The following is a 13364-nucleotide window of genomic DNA, read 5'->3' as shown; positions in this document are numbered from 1 at the left end:
GAATTTAATCATATCGCTTCCGGGTGAAGAGTTGTTCGATGAAAGAAGAGCCATAGAAAATTCCAGCATTGAGAATGGTCTGTCCAGAGGTCCACCGCTTAGAGACGTTTCTCGAAGAATATGTTGGGCTGGAACTGAGTCTGGACAAACCTTTTTAGCGAAATCGAATATCCATCGGTTGGAGTATTCCTCACTCTCGTTAGTAGATGAGCGGTTACGCATGTTGCGAGCTACCCTCCACAAGGTACGTATTGAGGTTTCACGAGAAAGACCTTCAATGAAATTGCGCCAGTAACCGCGTTTTTTTGCTTTAATTAATTGTTTCAGCTGTATTTCAAGCTTCGAATATTCCTCGAAGTGTGTGGATGTTCCATGTCTACGAAAAGCTTTGAAAGCATCCGATTTTTTCAAATACAATTTTGTGCATTCGTCTTCCCAGCCAGGAGTGGCTGGTTTTCTTTTAAACGGAGCACTTGGAACTTTTCTTCTTTGTGCTTCCAATGAGCTTTTATACATCAAATCTACGAAAAATCGATATTCTTCCAATGGTGGAAGTATATCTATTGATTCGACACCAATTGTTACCGCCGTTGCAAATTTTTGCCAGTCGATGTTCCTTGTTAGATCAAATGGAACTCGAGATGGTTCAGTGGATTGCGGGCTACACTTGATTGATATATTGATTGGCAAGTGATCGCTACCATGGGGATCATTGATGACCTTCCACTGACAATCTAATGATAGCGAGCTTGAGCAAAAAGATAGGTCGAGTCGACTTTCTCGAGCCGGAGGTTTTGGAATTCGTGTCGCTTCGCCAGTGTTCAAGATAGTTAAATTGAAATCGTCACATAAATCGTAAAAAATAGCCGCTCTAGCGTCATCATAAGGATCACCCCACCCAGTACCATGGGAGTTCATGTCACCCAGTATTAGAACTGGGGATGAGAGAATCGAGACTAGATTCCAAAGTTGACTACGGCTAATGTTAGTATTTGGAGGAACGTATACTGAAGCTATGCAAAGTTCTTTATTCTTTGCCGTTATTTGACACGCGACAATTTCGACGTCTGATAGAGCTGGGAGAGGAATTTTATAGAAAGAGTAGCACTTTTTGATCCCCAAAAGTACTCCTCCATAAGAATCATTTCTATCCAGGCGAATAATGTTAAAATCGTGGAAGTTGAGTTCTGTATCAGAAGAAAGCCATGTTTCAGAAAGGGCGAATATATCACAGTCATAATTTTGAAGTAGAAATTTGAACGAGTCTAGTTTAGGCACTAGACTACGGCAGTTCCATTGTAGCACATTGATCATATCTCCTACTACGTTAGGTGAATTATCCATCGAAAGATATGATTGATGCAAGGAGGGGCCATGAAACAGTCAATTGCTTAAGATAAGACTTCAGAGATGGAAGCAAGGCAGAAATAAGGCTTCTAAGGGGGTCTTGAATATTGAGGGTGTTTAATATAAAGTCCACAATGTCCGAAAAAGCTATCAATCCTCGATTGGACGCGAATTTTCTATGAGAAGATCGAGGGGCAGCGTTTTTGTTTCTCTCTCTTCTGGGTAACGGCGTATAATCCTTACTGCAACCAGGAATTGGCTGAGAAGGAGTCTTCGGATTAGTTTTTTTACCATTATCCTTGGAATTAGACAGTCTTCTGAGGATCATTTTAGCTTTCTTACGGTGCATCATTGGTGAAGAGAGTTTTCTTTTTTGAGAATCATCCTTTGTCGAAGATTCTGGTGCAGCCGTAGTGTGATCCTCATCAGAATCAGAGTCCAATTCTTGAGTTGACAAAACCGAAAATTGGTTTTCATCATGAGCGGCTGATGCGGCCTTGATCATTTCAGCATAAGTCCGCTTGGAGCGTCCTGTGATAGAACGCTTCACTTTATCGGAGTGCTGTTTGTACTTTGGGCACTCCTGTAGTGCGTGAGGATTCTCGCCACAGTGGATACATTTTTCCAATGTTTGTGTACAAGAATCCTCACTGTGTTTTTCACCACATTTACCGCAGCGGAACTTGTTGCCGCAATGGCTGGAAGAATGTCCCAAAATTTTACAGATGGTGCAATTATAGACCCGCGGTACAAACAAGCGCACCGGAAAAAAAACACTATCTACTTTCACATAGTTCGCCAGCGAAAGTCACCCGAAACGAGTGTGAAGGCTTATAGACTTTTTGGTTGTCTTCCAAAGAGGCTACATGTAGTTGCCTAACATCCAGAATCTTCACAAGCTCACCAATTAGGGAGTTTTTAAAACAACCCGATGCTTTTTTCAATTCTTCAACACTCAGACTCGCATCGGAGACTACGCCTTCTATCTCCACATCTCGAGAAGGGATGTAAATGTGGTACTCCCTGTTGAAAATCTCGTGGTCAACAATCTTGTTCGCCACATCAAAAGTCGGTGCTTCTACACGCAGTTTGTCCGGTCTCTCTTTACGTATCAAGACATCCGGATACTTACGCAGCAAATCTCTTGAAATGTCAAGAGTTCTCAACGATTTCTCCTTGGGCCGAAAGAAAACAACCCATGGTGCCTTTGAGGACTGTTGGTAATAGCGCGTCCGCGCAACAATAGCATCAGCAGACGCCATAACGGTTGCGCAAACGTCTATGAAAAACAAAAAAAAACTTTCTCACACACACGCGCGCGCGCAGAAACTCAACTTAAAACTAACTTAGACTTAAAATTAACGTAAACTAAAAAAATATTTCAAAACTAAAATTGCTTTCCAAAAAAAAATTCTTCAAAAAAAAAAATATTAATTATAAGTGTCCGAACAACCTTGAACACCCCTATTTAGAGAGCGATACAAAGCCGCGCGCTACAAGGTAAACACTATAGCGCGATGGCAAAATCTATTGTTGTACTTCTCTGTTTTGTTGACGGCGTTCAGTGGAACGAATGAACAGGCCACCGATCCGGGCTTCCCAGAGAGGCGCGTCCTGTTGCTTTTGGTGCAGTTCACTTGCGACGAAAGCAGAAAAAAACCAACTAAAAACCACTTTAGAAGAAGGAAAAAAACAGCTTCGATTTATTACTAACAAAGCACGAACAATAGACGTCCGGCTCTTACAATTGATCGATGTTCCGTCGAAATGAACTCTTCAGCGGCAAAAAAAAACAACAATCACGCGGTAACCGATAACGGAACTTGGACGCGGCTTTCCTTCGTCTGGTTACTTCGGGCAATCGGCGAAGAATGGATTTTCTAATTAACGCGGTTTTTTTACGGATTTTACAATTAACGCGATTTTATTGTACAAATATGTACAAATCCCTAATTCGACCGGTTGATCTCTATGGGCACGAAGCATGGACGATGCTCGAACAGGACTCACAAGCACCTAGTGTTTTCGAACGCCGAGCGCTCAGAACAATATACGTTGGTGTACAGGAAAATGAAGTATGGAGAAGGAGAATGAACCACGAACTGGCGCAACTCTAAGACGAATCCAGCATCCAGAAAGTTCTCAAGGTTGTTATTTGCACAGTTTTCATGTTTATAGCAGCAACACATTTTTTATTCTTATTCTTGAAATTAAACTTTTATTATCCATAGTAGCATATTGGAAATTGTCTTTTTTAAGGGTCATGTTAGTAAAAGAATATAAAACAAAGATATTAATCAATTTTTTCTTTAGTCAATAACTCAATTGCAAAACGTTCCAGTTTGTTTGCTATAGAATCCGATAGATGAGGTTCTGACTTATCTTCCACATTGTCAAATACAGCTGGGAATGTGTTTGCAGCTAAGTATGACCAAAAGAGAGAGTCAATGTAGAGAAATCGATGATGTCACTTACACCCCTCTCATTTTGAGCCCCTCAAATGCGAATGAAAGAAATCAAAACTTTAAGATTTGTGTGATTTACAAAGTCATTACTCGTACAGAGCAATGATCCGTATTCCTGATTGTTCATTCTGTTTTTCCTAAGGATACTTCCTGGAAATCGGAGTCGTTATCGTCGATCGAAGAATGATTTGTGTCAACAGCAGTTACAATCGATGTCTGACGGAAAAATATGTTCTTTCGAATAATTAAATCTAAAATCTATTTGCACTGCTTACCCGAACGCTAGAACTTCCTACTGGTGCTTCGTTGCTCGTAGCGTTGCCAATTTCATCGTCGGAAGATTCTAATGATACATTTATCTGCCGTGATTGCACCAAACGTTGCTTGAATGTCACACGCTTTCCTGCTTTCGGCGTTGTTTTAGAATTCTTTTTAAAGCAAAAGTATTGGCAACATGTAAAGGGCTGCAAATAGTTCAGAGCATAAAAACAATAGCATCGGGTTAACCCGCAATTTACCGAATCGGTCGGTTCCACCTCTAAGCAAGGTTTGGGAATAGCGGAAGAATCCAAGAATCGCTTGGCGAAGCGCATCTCTACCAGTGTCATTCCATCAGTGTAATGTTTATAATACTGCAAATATTTTTTCAAATATTTCTTCTCGAGCAGCAAAATTTTCTCCTCTTCCGTGGATCGACGAAAAAACTTTCGCAACGAGCGAAATCTACTGAAATTTGAAATCATTATCTATCGATACGATTTGAAAATAAATGATCCCTTTTACATGCCGACATCAACTTCCGCTTGCTTTTCGATTTCAGATTGAAGTGGATTGTCAAAGTTAGTATTTGCAGCGCACGATTTTAAGGGTCTTTTCCAACGATTATACAACTTTGAACACATTTTCTTAACAATTTTCACACAACTGCGGGGATTGCCGCACCTTTTGAATTTCATTAACTATGTTAGAAAAGACTTACGTCGCTGGAAGCAATCAACTTCATGGATTATTAGGTGGAGCAGATGGGAGAATTTGTGAGCGTAGTGTACGTGTTAAGTGCGATTCACATACAACATACACGTCACGTTCACGTACCGTCACGTCACGATACGTCAATGATTCTACCATGCAATTCTCATGAAAACATTTACATACACCAGCAACGTAACGACCCGTCAGCATACGTTCAACGAAAACGACCGGCAGGGTTTGTAGAAAAGAATAATTGACGGAGACGGACTGCTCGTTTGGTTTTTGTCTGGGCTTTGTGTCTCGGCTTTTGTTTTGATTTGGTTATACAGTAATTTACATCTACATCGACATTAAGCTAATTGAACAGATCTGTGATGCAACACGTTTAATTAGACATTTTTACCTCTAGTTGGACATTTTTGTAAACATTGAGTTCGGGGCCCAAATTATGGCCCCACATTGATAGTCGCCACCAGTCGCAAATGTCCAATTACTGGTCAAAACCGACTCCAATACGACACTGAGTGGTACCTCAGCATATCGCTTTATAAGTAACTTACTGTACTTTTTATGCCAACATATCTCATAGCTCCAAATTTCGGAGTGAAAATCATTCGCGACTAGTTGAAAGAATTATTCTATTTATTATTATTATTGCATAAGGGTCGGACTACGGGGTTTAAGCATTTAAATAATTGAATTCAATGATTCTCATTGAATTTTTAAAAATTTAGAACTGATTCTAGGCATGCTGATTTGAAAGAGGACATTGTAGTATCTTTCCCACCATTTTATAAATATCTCGAGTAATATAGTTTTATAACGATTAGACTACCTATGACACATATACCTTGAATAAAGGATGAGAGCTCAGTTCTATTTTGACCACGATCACGTGTATACGTTACTTGGAGATACACATCCGAATTCCCAGGCAAACGTTACATTTGGCGACGAGGGTAAATTCTCGTAGTAATTAACGTACTGAGTTTGGAAAAAGTCAACTGTGCAAATTGAGATTGAGCGGAAAGTGCAGTATTAACGTAGTAAGTAGCCTGATTGTGTGATTTTGTGAAAAATCCAGTGGCATTTTTTTTCCTCTCCGCTTATATTATTGGGTGACATGCGGTCGAAAACAAAATGGCGTCAAAATGTGCAAATAGTGGTAGTGGATTGGTTTTGAGGAAAATGTCGGTAAAATGATGTACTTGTAACTTAAGTGAGAATAGAAAGAACGATGGTAGAATGAAAAAAGAAATCCGAAATGTGAGCTATGTGAACGTAAGTACGTAGCGTTTCTGGTGCTGGTTTTTTTTTTCTGTACGTTCTGTGCTGGGAAGAGTGCAAAGGAGATGGAATGGAGAAAAATAGCTTCATCAGCGTCTAGATGGGGCGCGGAGGAAGTGGAGGGATGTTGCATGATTTCATTTTACGTTGAAGAGTTTTTGAACATGAAGAAAAATTACGAAGGCCTGAAGGATATAAGTGTTAGTGAGAGTTTTGGTGAGCGTCGGTTCGATTATCTCTATTGAGAAGAAAAAAAATGAAAACCTGCCACCACTAGCAACAGTTGCAGAGGGAGACAGAAAATACATTTTTCAGTGGAGAGGGATTCAATGGGTTGAAGTAGGACAACAGTTGGTTTGATATCGATGTAAATCAGGGACACAATGGCAAACTGTAAGTAAAAGTACCGTTCCTTTATTCAAATGAAATGATTTACTGTTGGGCGAACGGTAAGATTAAAAAAAAAAACAAACGCGTTTTATAGTGAAATGGGTTGAATACCGGATTCACTGTTAATTGAAAAAAAAGTATTAAAAATTGATGAAATGGGTCGAGTACCGGATTCACCGTGAACTTTTGTTCGGACTGAAATTGTGAAATTAGAAATTAGATTTGGATTCGTTGTCAATTTCGTAAAGTGAAGATTATTTGGTGTAATGGGTCGAGCAACAGATTTCACTGTTTGTACTCGTTCGATTTGGAAAATGCGAAAAATTGCTATAATTGTTCAAAACAATAGAACACGAAAAGGTTTGAACAAAACAGAACAAAAAAAAAAAAAAAGTCTGTCAGGAGCACGGGAAAAAATCAGGGTTGGAAAAAAAAGAAACGCGTCTGTTAGTGAAACGGGTTGAAAACCAGATCCACTGTAAACTAAAAAAAAAAAAAATATATATATATATATATATAATAATAATGGGAATTAGTGAAATGGGTCGAGCACCGGATTCACTGTTGAGATGGAAAAGTGAAATTTGTCAAGATTATTAGAATTCACAATTAATTTCATAAAGGAATGATTATTTTAGTGAAAGGGGTCGAGCACCGGATTCACTGTTGAAACTCGTTAGAAATGAAGACGTAAATAAAAAAAAAAATAATTGAAATCACTGCTGACATAAATAATGAGCATTTAGTGAAATGGGTCGAGCACTGGATTCACTAATTGAGCTCGTTTCAATTGGAAACCTGGAATTAAGTTTTGAATTCGCTGTTAATTTAATGAAACAATGATTATTTAGTAAATTGGGTCGAGCACCGGATTTGGTACTCGTTTGAAATACAAAAATGTGGAGTCTTGTAATTTTGTTCAATTTTGGTCACTGTTCCTAAAATGTTAAAAAAAAAAAATAAAATGTTAAAAAAAAAAATAAGAAATTATTATTTTCAAAGCAATTAGGGTTTGCAAGAATTATTTAAAGATTTAGTACAAAAATAAAATATGTATATATATAACTAATTGAAAGAAATGATTTGGAATAAAATGAAATAACCGAAGGATAAAAATTGAATGACGTTTTGGGCATTATCTGTGAATGATTGATACCGTTATTTGTGTAGTTCATGTTTATGTTGAAAATGCCACATGATGAAATAAAACGGCTTCGCTGAATGGAAGTCTTAAAAAAAAAAATAATAATAATAAATAAATGAATCACATGTTTTATAGGAAAATGGATTCGTTCAGATCAGTTAAGCCGTTTGATGCAAAAGTTGACCAGTCGCAGTTGGCCTCAGAGTGGAGAAAATGGAAACGTAGTCTGGAATATTATTTGGAGGCAAGCAACATCACGGGGCAGCGAGAAAAACGTAACCAGCTTTTGCATTTGGGAGGAGTTGATCTTCAAGACATTTTCCACAATCTCCCTGGAGTGAATGATGTTCCCCATGTGACCATTGATCCACCGTACTACGACGTAGCCGTAGAGAAACTTGATGATCATTTCCAACCGACTCGTAGACGAACCTACGAACGTCATATTTTCCGGCAAATTACTCAACAGCATGGGGAACGTTTTAATGATTTCGTGATGAGATTGAGAACGCAGGCCAACCGTTGCGAATTTGATCAGGAACATAGCTCAGTCCTTGAAAGTATGATCATTGATCAAATCGCCGAGAAATGTTTGTCATCGGCTTTAAGGAAGAAGATTTTGGAAAAAGATCGTTCTCTAAGTGAGGTTGTGGCCATCGGTAAAACCATCGAAGATGTCGAGGCTCAATGCAAGGAACTAAACTGCTCAGACTATACAACCAAATCTACAGGGGAAATTAACAAAGTAGGCCCACAGGTTCATCGCTTTCCTCGAAATGAATCCCCTCGATTTTCTCAGAAAGATCAACTCAATGGAATGAACATGTCCGGTTCCAAGGGTCGATCTAATTGGAATTACTGGAAGAACGACAAATTCCGTTGGACAAATCCAAGGCAATTACAACAGGCAAATGATACTCGGATCTGTTTTGGCTGCGGTCGCCGTGGTCACGTTAAAGATAGTTCGGAGTGTGTTGCAAAGCAGGCGCAATGTTTGAAATGCAAGCGTATAGGGCATTTTGCGAAGTGGTGTACGAAACGATCTAACGAAGAGTCAGTACATGCACCTCCGGCAAAAAGGATCAAAGCCGTTTACAAGGATGACGGCCATGAAAAGGACAAGGAAGAAGATATTTGCTACATTATGGGTCAAAACGTGTTTCGCTTCAAGATCGGAGGGGTAGAGATTCCGATGGCGATTGATTCTGGTGCAGCAGCTAATGTGGTACATGCTGCAGCTTGGGAAAAATTAAAGTCGGCTAGTGCAAAAGTAAAGTATCAACCTCAAGTCGATCGGCTGTTTAAGGCATACGGGTCAAAGAATCCACTGAAGATGATGGGAATGTTCAAAGCTAAAATTGAAGCGGGAGGTAACTGTACGGAGGCTGTATTTTATATTGCTCAAGACGGTAAACAGTGTTTACTAGGTGATGAGACGGCAAAGAAGTTAAAAGTATTGAAGATTGGGTTTCAAGTTGCAGAGATTAGCGAAAATAACCCTATGTTTCCGAAAATGAGAGGCATCTTGATTGAGATACCAATTGATCCAAACGTCAAGCCAGTGCAACAGCCGTATAGGCGCGTACCTTTCTCAATAGAAGAAAAAGTGGCTCACAAGCTGAGATATCTATTGGATAAAGACATTATTGAACGTGTACAAGAGCCATCGGCGTGGGTGTCACCAATAGTTCCGGTATTGAAAGATTCCGGGGAGATTCGCTTGTGTGTCGATATGCGACGGGCAAATCAAGCTGTCTTGAGAGAAACTCATCCACTTCCCATAATCGAGGAGATGTTTGGTTCAATAAACGGAGCTGTTCGATTTTCCAAGGTCGACATAAAGGACGCTTATCATCAGGTAGAGATTTCGAAGCGGTCCAGAGAAATAACAACGTTTATAACTAAACAGGGTTTGTTCAGATACAAACGCCTTATGTTTGGTATAAGCTGTGCGCCAGAACTCTTCCAAAAGGTGATTGAATGCATCGTAGCCGGACTAGATGGAGTGGTGGTCTATCTAGATGATGTTATGGTTTTCGGTCGAAGTCAGAAAGAACATGATGAAAGGTTGGATGCTCTGCTCTATAGACTAAAAAAATATGAGATCCTACTGAATAAGGATAAATGTGTTTATAATGTGGATCGTTTGGAGTTTTTAGGTCACGAACTTTCAGGCAATGGAATTCGACCTACGGAAAGCAGAATCACAGCTATTGAAAATTTCCGCAAGCCTTCAAATGTCTCGGAGCTCCGGAGTTATTTGGGTTTAATCACTTATGTCGCTCGTTTCATTCCTCAGCTGGCAGAGAAGACGGCATCTCTGAGACAGTTACTGAAGTCTGGAGAAAAGTTTATCTGGAATCATGTACATGATCATGCGTTCGAACAAATTAAATCTGCGGTTTGTTCTGCAACTTTTCTTGGATATTTCAACCCAAAGAATACAAGCATCGTCATAACCGATGCAAGCCCAACAGGAATAGGTGCAGTGTTGCTACAGCAGGATACGAACGGAGTAAGACGGATCATAAGCTTTGCAAGCAAGGCTCTTACAGAAATAGAGCGTAAATATTTCCAGACAGAGCGAGAAGCTTTGGGTATTGTTTGGGCAGTAGAAAAGTTCAGATTATATCTTCTTGGTACAAAGTTCATACTTGTCACAGATTGCAAACCTCTTCTTTTCTTATTTAAAGAACGGTCTAAGCCATGTGCTAGAATTGAGAGATGGGTTTTGCGCCTGCAAGCCTATAAATTTGAGGTCGTATATAAACCGGGAAAAGAAAACCTCGCAGACGCCATTTCTAGGTTATCTGTAACTCAAGCAGTTAATTTCGATGTGGACGGAGAAGCCTGTATATATCATCTGGCACAGGCCAACATTCCAGAAGCAATTTCTTTGGAAGAAGTCGAAGATGCATCTTCGAAAGATGAAACTATTCAGGCTGTTTTCCAGAGTCTTGAAACTAACACATGGGATGAATGCATGAAGGAATACAAGCTAGTTCGGTTCGAATTGTGTAGATCTGGGAACATCCTGCTGCGAGGCGATCGTTTGGTCATCCCTCAAGTATTACAATCTCGTACGATAGAAATTGCGCATGAGTCTCACCCAGGCATTGTAGTGATGAAACGGCGCCTCCGACAAAAAGTGTGGTGGCCTCACATTGATAAACATGTAGAAGATTTTGTGAGAAAATGCAAGGGGTGTACACTAGTCTCAATGCCCGATCCGCCAGAGCCTCTAGTACGAACAGAACTCCCGAATAGGGCATGGGCACATATTGCTGCTGATTTCGTAGGACCACTACCGTCTGGTCACAATCTACTAGTATTTGTTGATTATTGTAGCAGATTCACTGAAGTTATCATCATGAAACAAATAACTGCTACTCTAACTGTCAAAGCACTTCATGAAACATTTTGCCGATTTGGCATGCCCGACTCATTGAAAACCGACAATGGACCTCAGTTCATTAGTGCCGAGATGCAAAGATTCTGTACACAGTTTGGAATCGAGCACCGAAAAACAACTCCATACTGGCCTCAAGCGAATGGGGAAGTAGAGCGAATTAACCGTTCCATTGGGAAAAGGCTTAAAATAAGTCAGGAAACCGAAGGTTCCGATTGGAAATGGGACTTGAGGATGTTTATACTAATGCATAACTCAACTCCACACTCTACGACAGCGATAGCACCATCATCAATTATGTTTGGTAGAGTTTTAAAGGATAAACTTCCATCTATGATTTGGAAGCATGACATCATCCTTGAAGAAATTCGTGACCGAGACAATATGAGAAAAAGTAAGGAGGCCGAATATGCAGACAAACGTCGAGGAGCAAGGCCAAGTGAAATTACAGTCGGTGACACAGTGGTTGTGAAGAGGATTCTTAAAGAAAATAAACTGTCCACTAACTTCGACCCGGAAGAATACTGGGTTAAGGCTAAGAGAGGAGCTGATGTCACACTGGAATCAAAAGAGTCAGGACGCATATTTCACAGAAACGTATCGCACATGAAGAAGTTATTCTCGGGTGATACACAAGGACAAAACAAAATAAGTAAGAATACAGAAGACACGAATCTAAACAATGACGATTTTGTAACGGTAGACGAAAAACAGTTGGAACTGGAAGAGGAGACGAATACGAACACCATGGAGCGTCCCAGACGAAACCACAAGCGACCAGAATACCTAAGCGATTATAATATTGAAAAGATATCGGAATATTTAAACACAAAACACTAGTTATATGTACTGTTGACGTCCTACTTTTATTTAGAATAAAATTGTCCTGAAATATATATAATTAAAAAAAAAAAAAAAAAAACCTGAACAAGAAGAGGAATGTAGTATCTTTCCCACCATTTTATAAATATCTCGAGTAATATAGTTTTATAACGATTAGACTACCTATGACACATATACCTTGAATAAAGGATGAGAGCTCAGTTCTATTTTGACCACGATCACGTGTATACGTTACTTGGAGATACACATCCGAATTCCCAGGCAAACGTTACAGACATTGCAATTTAAAATTGTTGTAGATGGCGACACCATGAATAAAATTAAATAAATCATTCGTTTGGCATTTGACGTGACGGTGCTGGTGGAAGCATTGACTGCATGTGTGAATTGGTGGAGACGTTGACGGAACGTAGACGTTCTTCTCCGTAACGTGCTATGTGAATCGCACATTAGCATGCGCTGCCATATCTACTTTTCACATTGTGACATTTGTGTGTGATATTTGTGTTTACATACAATTGCCTTCCACGTGGAGGCGATCTGGCGTAGTGATAACATCCATGCCTCTCACGCTAAAGGCCACGAGTTCAATTCTCACTCCCGACATTCTTCCAAAAATGGAAGTAAAAAGTGACGAACCAGCCAAATGAGTTGAAAATCACTATAATACAGATAAAAAAATCCACATCCATGTGAAAACGCCTTTTTTCGGCAAGTTTTTCATCAATCAAAAACAGACCTTTTCGTGGAGTTCCCACTGAATAAGCTTATAATGTGACAGTGTGCAGTGGATATTTGTGAAATGATGTCGGAAAAGATGAATAAAAGTGATGTTTTTGAGTGTCATTTCGACTCTGTTACCTTCATAGAAACAAGCTAATTTTTGTTATTTTCGCGATGATCATGATCGTTGAAGTTGAATGTTCTATGAAAATACGATGATTAAGATTCCATGATATGCAGCGCCCTGTATATAATACTAGAAGAATTAATAATTTGGAACGAAATAATATTTGAGAATATATCGATATTTGAGAATATATAGAGATATCGATTTACGCAAATTCAGTCGCAAATGAAATGAAATGAATTGTCGATTTGTATATCTACTTTCAATGGAAATAGATTGAATGAACTCATTTTATGATTTTTTTTTTGAAAAATACAAATTCTAGTCTAGGTCTCTCAGACTATTCAATCCTTTCATTTACAAATACGAAGTACTCACATAACTCACGAAATACTCACATAACTCACTTATTTTCGAATGTAGATGTACTTTTTGAAAATGATTTATTTAAAGTGTCCACGTGGACATTATCTATACTCCCTCCCCCCTCACCGTGGACAAGCGTGGACATTTTCGTAACACACAAGGCGCCTAAAAGTATATCATAAGGTGAGGCCGTTTCGTCACTAAGTTGGTTAGGAGAGCGGTATATGAAAGCAGTACGGAAAAAAGCAGAAGGGGAATTATTTCCTTGAAGCGTGAAAGAGACAGACTGAT

General features: G+C 39.4%; 2 protein-coding genes across 4 annotated transcripts; one reads left to right on the top strand and one right to left on the bottom strand.

The window, feature by feature from the left end:
* Positions 1-3610: 3610 nt before the first annotated feature.
* LOC129771609 (uncharacterized) lies at positions 3611-4760 on the bottom strand. Of its 3 annotated transcripts, none has more exons than XM_055775416.1 (4): positions 4596-4760; positions 4331-4538; positions 4088-4276; positions 3611-4028 (listed from the first exon to the last, which is right to left on the bottom strand). In XM_055775416.1, exons 1-4 carry the CDS (start codon positions 4712-4714, stop codon positions 3936-3938), a joined length of 609 nt encoding a protein of 202 aa, XP_055631391.1. In that variant the 5' UTR covers positions 4715-4760; the 3' UTR covers positions 3611-3935. The 3 variants fall into 3 exon arrangements, with proteins under 3 accessions (XP_055631391.1, XP_055631393.1, XP_055631392.1); XM_055775418.1 differs by having other exon boundaries at positions 4088-4240; XM_055775417.1 differs by having other exon boundaries at positions 4331-4535.
* Positions 4761-5614: 854 nt separating this feature from the next.
* On the top strand, positions 5615-11854 carry LOC129765676 (uncharacterized protein K02A2.6-like). Its single transcript, XM_055766087.1, has 2 exons — positions 5615-5830; positions 7741-11854. Exon 2 carries the CDS (start codon positions 7745-7747, stop codon positions 11852-11854), a length of 4110 nt encoding a protein of 1369 aa, XP_055622062.1. The 5' UTR covers positions 5615-5830; positions 7741-7744.
* Positions 11855-13364: the final 1510 nt, after the last annotated feature.

The sequence above is a fragment of the Toxorhynchites rutilus genome, chromosome 2 (genome assembly GCF_029784135.1).
Source record: "Toxorhynchites rutilus septentrionalis strain SRP chromosome 2, ASM2978413v1, whole genome shotgun sequence".
NCBI lineage: Eukaryota > Metazoa > Arthropoda > Insecta > Diptera > Culicidae > Toxorhynchites > Toxorhynchites rutilus.
Note: the sequence above shows the minus strand (reverse complement) of the source record. Positions and strands in the feature narration are given on the sequence as shown.